Source organism: Branchiostoma floridae, unplaced genomic scaffold (assembly GCF_000003815.2).
Source record: "Branchiostoma floridae strain S238N-H82 unplaced genomic scaffold, Bfl_VNyyK Sc7u5tJ_1439, whole genome shotgun sequence".
In the NCBI taxonomy this organism is placed as follows: Eukaryota; Metazoa; Chordata; class Leptocardii; order Amphioxiformes; family Branchiostomatidae; genus Branchiostoma; species Branchiostoma floridae.
This window is the reverse complement of record NW_023365716.1, coordinates 905766-918396: the sequence shown is the minus strand read 5'-3', so window position 1 is coordinate 918396 and position 12631 is coordinate 905766. Positions and strand designations below refer to the sequence as shown.

Genomic DNA, 12631 nt, shown 5'->3' with positions numbered 1-12631 from the left:
TTCCAGGTAGAAAGAATAGCAGAGTTCATCTAAATAGAAAATAGTATTCATGTATGAAAATAGTCAACTAAAGACTAGCTTTAAGTTTAAGTGATGTTATAAAATTAGGTACATGTATATACCATCTCAAGGTTTGAAACTCCTTTCTGAGCACACAACAAAGTTGAAAAGTTAAGGACTAGTATTCAGGTGTTTAAGGTAGAAACTATAGTATTTCAATGAGGTAGAATAGAGTAGAAAGTAACAGTCCTTTCACTGAATCACAAGAATTCACTTCCAGGTGGGGCTGAAAACATGATACAGCAACGTCTCAGACTATCAGGTGTTTACTAATAAACCTGGCATCTCGTTTGCAAGCGTAATTGGACCCCGCTACAAAAGGGTGACTGCCCCCAGGTATGTCTAATCTCCCCATGCCAGGAGGTACACAATGGTACAACAGGATGGGTCGTGGATTTGCATAATAACCCGGTGGATGAGTCAACTGTGGCCGCCATTTTTTCCTGACAGTTACGACTGAGAAAACATTGTCGCAACTTTACAAAAAGTGGCCTTTAAAACACACCTGAACACCACTACGTCATAAACACAACTGTATGCTGGTAGAAGGGAACGTTTGCAGTGGTCTTTAGTTTACAAAGGATGTAGATTCCTTTTCAGATGTCTAAAAAGAAAATATCTGTTCAACTCAGGTGTACACCTACCTGTGCTGAATTTTAACACTTCAAAATCAACACTATGCTTTTGGAACTGTTGTTTAGTATGCACGGCCCATACATAAGTATTGGAGATTATCTCTGGATGGATTCAAACTAAGCCGTTTCTTAGTGAAAAGATGCAATTGTCTTGCACCACCACACCTAATTACCTGAGAACGGATTGTAGCAAACCATACAGGGTGAGTTTTGCTGTTTGTGAATAAAGTGTTTCTTAACTTTGATTGCACAAGACTATTTTGGGGAGTAACAGCATGTTAAGAATTAGCTTATAGATTTATTTAGTGCTGAAAATTCCCAAAATATTACACATCCGTTTAAAAAATTAAGCTTGTTGATACTTTTTTACCCCTTAGATGATGGACCCGTCCAGTTTGTGGCGCTTTCAACTCAAAACATACCTGGATACCTGGATACCATCTTCAGTCAAGAAAGGCCTCTGCCTGTAGTGGACTGCTCTAGACGCATCCCTCATGGACGTACCACAGGTGTTCCCAGTGTCGATCCAAGTTGGATTTAAACTGGTTCACTGACTCGCTCATGACTATCCTTTCTGGTAAAGAGTTCCAGTCCTTTACGACCCTCGAACTGAAGACATGCCCCCTGATTCTAGTTTTTGCAAGTGGGATCTTCAACTTGTAACTATGGCCTCTAGTTGAAGAACCCTTAGCTTCCACGAAAAACAGATCTGACTGTAGTCTCTCTTTCCCAGTCATAATCTTAAAAACTTGAATCATATCTCCTCTCCTACGCCGGTACTCCAGGGATGGTAGCCTCAGCTTTTTTAACCTGTCCTTGTAAGGAATGTCCTTGAGAGCAGGCACCATTTTGGTTGCTCTGCGCTGAACTCTCTCTAGCCTCTGTTTGTCCAAGGAGAAGTGTGGCCCCCAAATAATATTACCGTATTCTAGATGGGGTCTCACCATCGTTTTGAAAAGAATCGGGATTGTTTGTTCATCAATGTTGTAAAAGGCTCTATTTATGAGTCCCAGCATCATGTTACCCTTGTTCGCTGCTTTTGCAGTGTGCATGTGGAATGCGAGATTGTTGTCTATAGATACACCTAAGTCCTTCTCTTCCACGGTTTCCTCTATATTCTGTCCACCAAGAGTGTATGTGATTTTCTGATTTGTCCTCCCCAGGTGTAGAACCTTGCACTTGCTCACGTTGAAACGTAGCTGCCAGTGCTGTGACCACTGATCTACCGCCACTAGATCCTGTTGCAATGCCTCCTGATCTCTTTTGTGTTTGACTGGTCGAAAAATCTTGCTGTCATCAGCGAAGATTTTTACTTCACTAGATATTGCCTCTGGTAGATCATTGATATATATCACAAACAATATGGGTCCAAGGACACTTCCCTGTGGAATCCCGCTTTTGACCTCTTTCCAAGATGAGAATTCACCATTAACTACCACCCGTTGTTTCCTCTGGGACAAGAAGTTTCCAATCCAGTTTCGTAAGTCACCCACCACCCCATATCTCTCCAGTTTCTGTAGTAACCGTGTATGAGGTACTGTATCAAATGCTTTACGAAAATCCAGATAGATGACATCTACTGGATCTCCTGCCTGTAGTAGTTTTGTCCACTGTTCCATGGTCACTAACAATTGAGTCATACATGAACGTCCAGGAACAAACCCGTGTTGGGCGTCAGTGAAATAGTTGTGAGAAGACATGTGTTCTACAACTTTGTCCCTAATGATGGATTCTAGCATTTTTCCTACTACGGATGTGAGACTTACAGGTCTGTAGTTCCCCGGAGATGATTTACTGCCCTTCTTGTGAATGGGTGTAACATGCGCCTGTTTCCACCCTTCAGGTAACTCAGAAGATGCAATGGATTTCTTAAAAAGAATTGTGAGAGGCGTAGCAAGGTCATGAGCCAGTTCCTTGAGAAACCGTGGATGCAAGTTATCGGGGCCTGCAGATTTTGCTGGGTTAAGCTCGGCCAATTTCTTGAGGACTACTTCCTCAGTGATCTCTAAACCTTCCAATAACTGGGTGTCATGTAGGTTGTTTATGGTAGGAATGTTTGACAGGTCCTCTTCCGTGAATACACTTGCGAAAAAGTCATTCAGAACCTCTGCCTTTTCCCCATCAGTTTCTGCTACCTGACCTCCCTCCTTTACCAAACTTCCTACTTTCTCCCTGGTGTGAAGTCTTGTTGAGACATAACGCCAAAAGGCCTTAGGGTTCTCCTTGATGTCCTTAACCATCCGCAGCTCAAAAGTTCTACAAAGTTCCCTTGTTAAACTGCGAAGTTTGTTTCTTTCCTTTGTGTATGCTACATAGTCCCTTGTTTTTCCTGTTCTCCTAAACTTGGCCCATGTTTTTCTCTTCTTAACCCTTGCCTTCATGGCACGTTTGTTCATGTAAAGCCTGTCTGTTCTGAGGGTGGGCTTAGAAAAAGGTATGCAATCCTCAATTATTGCATCCATTTTTCCAGCAAACACTTCCCAAGCCTCATGAATATCCAGGTGACCCATTTCTTCTTCCCAGTCTATATCATGTAGAGCATCTTTAGCCTTAGCATATTGACCCTTGTTGTAGTTCCTTCTACCTGTTGTCTGGTCCTCACTCCTCACATTTGCTTGGATACAGAAATTCAAACAGCAATGATCTCCCTTACCCAGGCCGGGTGTGTACTGTATATCCCCAACTAAGTCTTGCTCATTGGAAAGGATCAGGTCCAACAAGGATGGTTTCTGGCTTAGCCGGAAACGTGTAGGTTCGTTTACATGTTGGTATAGGAAGTTATTGTCCAAGCAGTCTAGGAGTAATTGGCCATGGTGATTTGTTCCTATCGTGGAAATTTTCCTTTCCCAGTCAATTTCCTTTATGTTGAAGTCCCCAACTATTACCAACTTCCTAGGTGGTTTTCTGTTGCATACTGTGGTTAAGAGTTCACACAACCTGTTAGTGCTGTCCACTTGGTCACCAGAGGGACTACGGTAGATGCAGCCAATAGTAAGCTCCTCACTCCCATTATAAGTACAATCTAAGAATAACTGTTCCTGGAAGCCAACCTGGCCGTAATCCAGCTCTCGTACTGTAATGTTCAGAGATTTCCTCACAAAAACTGCAATACCTCTACTGCCACTGGCACCGAGGTCATGTTGGTCTGGGTCAAAGTTGAGATATGCATCATAGGCATCAAGGTGAATTGTTGACATAAACAGTGGAGACTTTTGTGCCTTTGGTATAACTTCGGTTATTATAATAAATGCTGGTGGATCCTCTGCAATTTGAAACTTCAGTTCATCCCTTTTATTCGGGAACTGATCTGCATTTGTATATAATACTGACAAATTTGTGGTATTACTGATTCCCTTGTCATTCATGTCCGAGTTGCTGCCTAGTCAGAAATGAGTTCTGTTCCTACCAGGTGGGGGTGCATGGACAACTGCTCCACCTCTGATCACCAAGTGCTCTTCCCCCTTCTCCCTTCTCTCTTTCAGTTCCTGTCTTAACTGTCTGTTCCTTGCCCTTTCAGTAGGACTAAGGTCTGGTGAAATATAGATGTTAGCATACTTCTGGCTAGACTTTAGTAACCTGGCTGCCTTGAGCAGACTATGTCTACTCTCCAGATCCTGCACCTTAACCAGCAGTAGCCTATTTCTGTTAACTGTCTTCTCACCAAGTCTTATGGCCTTACTTATTGCAATGTTAACTCCTACTTCCCCCGCAACTTCTTCTACAAACTTGATATCCTGTTCTATGTCGTCCTGCTCTGGAATGTTGTGCACAATGATATTATTTTTTCGCCTTTCCCTCTCAATGCTTTCCTCAATGACATCACATGAGTTGTCCATGTTCACATTAGCTCTGTTCACTGGTGAAAATCTCTTTGGTTCTGCTATATGGCTAACGTTGTGCTCATTTTTCCCTTCTATCTCCACACCCTTGCAGTCAATGTTGGTACGAGAGTCAAACTGGTATTTGTTTCCCCCTGTCAACTTGTTTAGTTTTGCAGATACCTCACATAGTGTTCTAGTTAGTGTTTCAGACACAGATTCCAAGATGTTTAGCTGTTCCCTTTGCCCCTCTTTGACTGTTTCCGTACTAATGCCATCCAATACACAAGCTGCACAGGTATAATCCAGTCTATTCTCTGACAGAAAGTTAAACATAGGTTCAGGAAGTTTGGCGCACGTAACATGCCACCATGCCCCGCATGTTTCGCAGTATATCCATAGCCCTCCCTCGTCATGTTCGCTACCACAGTAGCACGTGTCTTTGCCGCTACATGTAGATGTGTTCTCTTCGGTTGTCACTTCACCCTCCTGATTTATTGGTTGTATAGAAGTAGAAGAAACAAAGGCTTGCCTACCTTGACTTGTCTCTGCACTTTTACCTTGTTTCCTGCGGGGTTGTTTTGTTTTGTTACCGTGCACATCTGTTTCAGCTGCTTTTTGTTTGTCTTGACATGTTTTTTTCTGTTTGACTTGGCTTTTCCCCCTCGGCCTTGTGTCACTACTCTCCTGGCTAGACGGGGCGGAGATACCCCTTGCCCGTGTTGCCTGTCGTCTGGTCGTTGGCATCCTGTGAAGTCGGTTCCTTGGTTGCCCTTACTCTTGCGGTGAGTTTCCAGTGTGGCGACGCACGCTACAATTGTCTATCGGCCCAGCCGGTTGCTGTCGGAACTTGAGTCGGAGTCTAAAAGCTAAATTGCACTCTGCTAAACACGCTAAAAAAATTTAAAACTAACACTAAGGCTTCACTATCTTGCTGGTGGAGCTATGTTGACTCGAAAACTCGTCCTATGTCCTTTTCCGCCAGGGAATACACGATACGAAGTTCCAAGACAATATGGCGGCCCACGTGGCATCGGACAAAAACGCGTCAAAGTGGCTAAAAATATGCACCAAACACTTAAAAAAACTGCCTAGGAAAAGTCGAAGACTATACTCAGTTAAAAAATGACCTAAGTAGACCTAATTCGGGGCAAAAATACTTGTTTAGAGCATAAAAAGACTGGATAGTCAGAGCAGGTAAAATGGCACGTCCAAACTTGTCTTCAACGCATGCGCAACACAACAGTTCAAAAGTCTGACTTAATCCAACACATGAGAACCCACACAGGAGAAAGACTTTACAAGTGTGGCCACTGTGACTATTCTGCTGCACGAAGATCTGCTTTGGAAGAACATCTGGCAAAACACACCGGTGAGAAGCCCTACATGTGTGACGTGTGCGGGTACAGGACGACTAAGAAGTCCAACTTATCCCGACATACTAGAACCCACACAGGAGAGAAACCATACAAGTGCGACCAGTGTAACTATTCTGCTGCACGGAAGTCTTCTTTGGCTGAACATCTACAAATACACAGTGGTGAGAAACCCTACATGTGTGGGGAGTGTGGGTACAGGACAGCTCACCAGAGTCACTTATTCCGACACATGAGAACCCACACAGGAGAAAGACCATACAAGTGTGGCCAGTGTGACTATTCTGCTGCAGATAAGTCTACCCTGGACCAACATGTAGCAAAACACACCGGTGAGAAACCCTACATGTGTGGGGAGTGTGGGTACAGGACAGCTCAGAAGTCTAACTTATCCACACATATGAGAACCCATACAGGAGAAAAACCCTACAAGTGTAACCAGTGCGACTATTCTGCTGCACGGAAATCCACTTTGGACAAACATCTAGTAAAACACACAGGTGAGAAACCCTACATGTGTGGGGAGTGTGGGTACAGGGCAGCTCAAAGATCTAACTTATCCCGACATATGAGAACCCACACAGCAGACAAACCCTACAAGTGTGACCAGTGTGACTATTCTGCAGCACAAAAATCCACTTTGAACAAACATGTAAGAAGGCACACAGATAAAAAGACCTAGCTACATTCGGAGTGTTTCAAAACAGGATAACTCAAATGTCTAAATAGCCAAGCATATAAGAACCCACAGAGGAGGAAAACCATAGAAGTGTTATCAGTGTAACTACTTTGCATCAAGGAAATCTCACCTTTATCTACTATTGAAAAGTCTGTCAGCGCTTATGGCAAATGTTCCAGATAGAGTGCTTGTGTAAAGTAGCTTCAAGGCTAATCGACGTACAGTATACGTAAACGTTATCGACCCATAGAGGTTAGTTTTGCATCTAAGATAGTTTTTGTATCTATTTTGCAAGCCATATTGTGAGGAAATAGAGGTTTTGCATTTAAGATAGTTCTAGTTTCTGTATAGCAAGGTATACTTGTTTTGTTGTAAAAATTCGATAATTTATGTATTGTTTGCGCTCAATGTAAACTTTTTTGTGTGATCATAACTTCTTTCAACATCTGTATATTGCTTTGATCTTTTCGAAAGAACAACATTTACAACAATACGCACATAGTGTATACTGTTGATATGCATGCACTTGGTACATGCCGTCTGTTTGTACACTTGTATTCTTAGTATGTGCAGCTGATAGCAATTTATATTATACTAACATATTTGATATCTTGGTTTCGATTCCAATAAAGCGCTGTCAAAATAAATTAAGTGTATGCAAAGTCTATGATTTGGTTTTGGTTTATATTGTCTGATTATCCTAACTCCTTTGCCGCAGTTTTAACGTTAAACACGTATAGATACATATTTAATGTGACTTAATGTTAGAAAGATGAAGATTTTACAAAATAAATGGAGAGTAAACGAAGCCAAAAATTGTTGTAAATCTAAATCATAGTTGAATAACGTTATTTCAGTATCAGCGATTCAAATTCTAAATTTCACTTGAATAAGAAATCCTGCGCATATCACCCCTCATGCCGGATTTCACCTGATTTGGCCTTAAGGGAAAAAATTAACACAAAATGATAAGTAGAAACCGAGGTAGAACGTTTTTTTTCGCTAGGCTCAAAACGGCTGAGTAAATCGTTATGCGGCGATATTTGGTTTAACCTATTGTGAAGTGTGTATCAGGATAATGACCTCTCACCTTTGGCCTGGAGAGAGCTGACGCCGCCATTTTGTTTCGCGTCTTCGTCTTTGAAATCATCTCCGAAGAATTGTCAAGATTTTACGGAATCTAAGAAGCCGTGAAGACCGCTAACCACAACCGACTTACAGGTAAGATCTGTGATTATCTAAAGTGATTTCTGCCTTGTGCTAGTTTAGCGGTAAATTAGAATAAGAAGTGTTTTGTTCTTGGTATTTTGATGGGGAGGGGGGCAGTGATGATGTCTACGCACGCTACGCTACTTGCACTTTCTACCCAGCCTTATTATACGCTGTTGTTATAAGCAGGTATTTTGTGTGCTTTAATGAGGTTCTGAATCTAATTTTGATTTCATAACAAAACGTTATTGCACAACAATTGTACAAGGTACAAAGCATGGTATCTACTGAGACATAACTACAGTTCTATAACTAATCTACTTAATACAAGGGTACAAGTATGAGATGAGAATTGTCTTTTACAATCAGTGAAGGGATATCTAAAGTCTAGACATTTATGATTCATCTTCATGAAACTTGATCCTACATTGCATGGCACCACCACATTACATACATCAACATTTTCCAAAGACAAAATTTGTTTTCTTTTTACTTGTTCAGAAAAAGATGATTTATGAAGTTTGTGTAGCACACAGTCCGGCCTGTAAGACCTGTAAGTTACCTGGCCCCTCCCCGCAGTCTGTGCAACACAAACTCTGCTATCCGGGGCTGTAACTGGCTCCTCCACATAGTCTGTGTAACACAAACTCCGCTGTCCGGGGCTGTAACTGGCTCCTCCACATAGTCTGTGTAACACAAACTCTGCTGTCCGGGGCTGTAACTGGCCCCTACACATAGTCTGTGTAACACAAACTCTGCTGTCCGGGGCTGTAACTGGCCCCTCCACATAGTCTGTGTAATACAAACTCTGCTGTCCGGGGCTGTAACTGGCCCCTACACATAGTCTGTGTAACACAAACTCTGCTGTCCGGGGCTGTAACTGGCCCCTACACATAGTCTGTGTAACACAAACTCTGCTGTCCGGGGCTGTAACTGGCCCCTCCACATAGTCTGTGTGACACAAACTCTGCTGTCCAGGGCTGTAACTGGCCCCTCCACATAGTTTGTGTAACATAAACTCTGCTGTCCGGGGCTGTTGGGCGGGCTGTATAGAAGCGTGATAAAATCACGCTAATGATTTATCACGCTTATGATTGGCAAAACCACAAATGGGAACTGGGAGAGTCCAAATACTTTTAGTGTTGGTTCGATAAAGTTTAGTTTCATAGCATGACAATCGTTATTGGAGGAAGAACTTCTGAAAAGTTGTAGTTTGCAGGTCAACACACAATTCCAATGCTAAGTGTGTGTAACACTAACAGTTCTAGCAACAAGTATTTATCCTGTAACCTATTCCCTACAGAGCAGAAATGGAAGATTCCAGTCGTGAACATTCTTTGACAGAGCTGTGTGTTGGACATCCTGGGAAGGAGATGGACTGTACAGAGCACTCTGAGAAGGAGAGTGACAGCAGGGAGACCCAGACAACAGACATGGGCCTGCAGCAGGAAACGTGTGATGTGAACTTTCCCCAACCTGACAACACATCAACCTCACAGGTACAGGAGAGCAGGGGCAAAATGGGAAGGCGTGTGGTTAAACACACCGGTGACAAACCCTACATGTGTGGGGTGTGTGGATACAGGGCAGAAAGAAAGTCTAACTTATCCCTACATATGAGAACCCATACAGGAGAAAAACCCAACAAGTGTGATCAGTGTGACTATTCTGCAGCACGAAAGTCTTCTTTGGATAAACACCTACAAATGCACAGTGGTGAGAAACCCTACATGTGTGGAGATTGTGGGTACAGGACAGCTCAAAAGTCTGACTTATCCAGACACATGAGAACCCACACAGGAGAGAAACCTTACCATTGTGATCAGTGTGACTATTCTGCAGCACAAAAACCCCACTTGGATCGACACCTAAGAAAACATAGTGGGGAGAAACCCTACATGTGTGGAGAGTGTGGGTACAGGACAACTCAAAGGTATGACTTATCCAGACACATGAGAACCCACACAGGAGAGAAACCTTACAAGTGTGATCAGTGTAGCTATTCTGCAGCACAGAAATGTTATTTGGACAAACATCTAGTAAAACACACCGGTGAGAAACCCTACATATGCGGGGAGTGTGGGTACAGGTCAGCTCAGAAGTCTAACTTATCCGTACATATGAGAACCCATACAGGAGAAAAACCCTACAAGTGTGACCAGTGCGAGTTTTCTGCTGCATGGAAATCCACTTTGGACAATCATCTAGTAAAACACACCGGTGACAAACCCTACAAGTGTGACCAGTGTGGCTATTCTGCAGCACTCAAATCCTACTTGGACCGACACCTGAGAATACATGTTGTAGAAAAACCCTACAAGTGTGGGGAGTGTGGGTACAGGACAGCTCAAAGGTCTGCCTTATCCCGACATATGAGAACCCATACAGGAGAGAAGCCCTACAAGTGTGACCAGTGCGACTATTCTGCGGCACAGAAAATCAATTTGGTCCAACATACGACAAAACACAGTGGTGAGAAACCCTACATATGTGGGGAATGTGAGTACAAGGCAACTAACAAATCTCACTTATCCCGACATATGAAAATTCATACAGGAGAAAAACCCTACAATTGTGACCAGTGTGACTATTCTGCTGCACATAAAAGCAATTTAGACCGACATATAGCAGCAAAGCACACTGGTGACAAACGGTACATGTGTGAAGTGTGTGGGTTCAGGACTGCTTATAGGTCTGAATTATCCCGACATGTGAGAACCCACACAGGGGAAAAGCCCTATAAATGTGACCAGTGTGACTATTCAGCTGCAGGGAAATCTGCTTTGAACCAACATTTAGCAAAGCACACCGGTGAGAAACCCTACTTGTGTGAAGAGTGTGGGTATAGTGCGACGCGAAATTCTTACTTATCCCAACACATGAGAACTCACACAGGAGAAAAACCCTACAAGTGTGGGGAGTGTGGTTACAGGACAGCTGACAGGTCTACGTTATCCCGACACATGAGAACTCACACAGGAGAAAAACCCTACAAGTGTGACCACTGTGACTATTCTGCTGCAGATAAGTCTACTTTGGTCAAACACATACGAAAACATACCGGTGAGAAACCCTACATGTGTGGGGAGTGTGGGCATAGGACAGCCGAAAAGTCTGACTTAGCCCGACATATGCGGACGCATACAGGTGAAAAACCCTACAAGTGTGACCAGTGTGACTTTTCCGCCGCAGAGAAGTCCACTTTGGACAGGCATCTAACAAAGCACACCGGTGAGAAATTCTTCATGTGTGAGAACAGCAACTTGACGGTCTAATTTAGCCCAACACATGAGAACACACACAGGAAAAGAACCTTATGACGTCAAACTAAAACTACACTGCGGCTAGGAAATGTCATCTCCTGAAACATTTGACAAAACAGACCAAAGAACCTACATCTACGTGTGTGACAAATGTACAGCATACAACGTTTTTGCCTTTTAAAACTTGAACGGTCATTTAGAAAAACAAATCGCATCCAGGGGTGAAAACATTATCTGTTGTCAGTCTATACCAGGGCCAGATGACTACTGTGTAGAAAGGAAATTTACATTAGAGGCAGACATGTTCAGATAGCCTGGTTAGATTTATAGGAAATGTCTCAAGACGTTGGTTTGAACAAATGCTTAAGTCAAATTGCACCTGATACTTTAATAGTTGTAGATTCTGTACATAACATAGTTTTAGTACTTACGCATAGATTTACCTTTCGTGTTAGAATCGACTGTTTCTTTTTCTTAAAGAATTGTAGAAATCGTAGATGTCACGGAAGTATCTAACCGTTTTGTATTGGTGTTTTTATTTATTTTTAGTGTATTTTTTTCGAAAGAACAACTTTACGTTTGCAACATCTCGCAGCATAATATATACAAATATAACAATAAGAACATTGCGTATTGCTTACAATGTGTACTTAGTATTCCTTGTATTCTGAGTGCTTATTCTGTATTTTTTATCTTGTAGCAATATCTTTTACATGATTGAGAACTTCATGCAGTTTGGTAAAGATCATCATCAAAATAAAGGGATGTAAATAAAACAAAGCCATTGATTCTGTGTTGGTTTATATTGCCTTATGATTCATTGGTTTAGCAGTATTACATAGGGGTTGGTTATTTATATCCAATCGTTCTGTTCTTTTGGTTAGTTTTTTTTCTTCAACTAGATTCTAAATTTGCATTTAACAAAACTCTGGGTATATCAGCTGTTTTTGTTGACTTAGCCTGCTTGGGACTAAAAGTGAAAGCCTCACACAACCTAAGAAAAAGTTAGCAATGCCCCTATAACATACATCGCACGATGTACTGCGACGGGGATTCCATGAGCGGTAATAGTTCCGTACGTTTGAGAAGACTCGGGCGCAATAAAATTGCTTAAGGTCTTTAGCAGAGTTCACCACGCATGTGCGGGTGACAGGAATCCTGGGTAATATGTCACAGGTGAAGGCCCATCAGAAGTAAACATTGTTCCCTTTACGTAACAGTATCCGTGTGTATCCAGGAATGTTTATGTTGGTTCTTTCACCTTTGATATATTGCCCAGATTTCATGTTGTCCGCACATGCGTAGTGTGCTGTACGAAATAGCTTATACCTGAACTGTGGTGAGGTCGCAAGGTCAGCTGTAAGTCCTACTGCTGAGAAAACATGGCTGCCGTGCCGAAAGGAACTGAAAGACACAGCATATTTGATGCCCCACCCATTGCCCCACCTAGACTCAAGACTCGAGTCTTTTGGCGATTTTTTTTCTTTTTCTTTCTATTATTTAATGCAGGAACCAAACACAAGCCTTTGATAGGTTCAAAACCACGAGAGTAGAGCGTTATGCGGCGAACTTTAATTTGACCCATTGGCAA

The 12631-nt window shown here is 42.4% G+C and overlaps 3 protein-coding genes across 3 annotated transcripts in view; 2 read left to right on the top strand and 1 right to left on the bottom strand.

The window, feature by feature from the left end:
* LOC118407668 (tropomyosin-1-like) overlaps positions 1-12631 on the bottom strand; it is a 1169601-nt gene that overhangs the window by 252297 nt on the left and 904673 nt on the right. The window lies entirely within an intron of this gene.
* The window catches only part of LOC118407627 (zinc finger protein 525-like), a 976997-nt gene that overhangs the window by 100276 nt on the left and 864090 nt on the right, over positions 1-12631 (top strand). The window lies entirely within an intron of this gene.
* Positions 5786-11052, top strand: LOC118407703 (protein krueppel-like). Its single transcript, XM_035808221.1, has 2 exons — positions 5786-5885; positions 10802-11052. Exons 1-2 carry the CDS (start codon positions 5786-5788, stop codon positions 11050-11052), a joined length of 351 nt encoding a protein of 116 aa, XP_035664114.1.

What these genes read in the sequence shown, in the direction of transcription:
- LOC118407703 (XM_035808221.1), top strand. Translation starts at nt 5,786, where the DNA reads ATGAGAACCCACACAGGAGAAAGACTTTACAAGTGTGGCCACTGTGAC. An exon ending in ACATCTGGCAAAACACACCG is followed by an intron (nt 5,886 to 10,801) that starts GTGAGAAGCCCT and finishes ATTCTGCTGCAG; the next exon opens with ATAAGTCTACTTTGGTCAAA.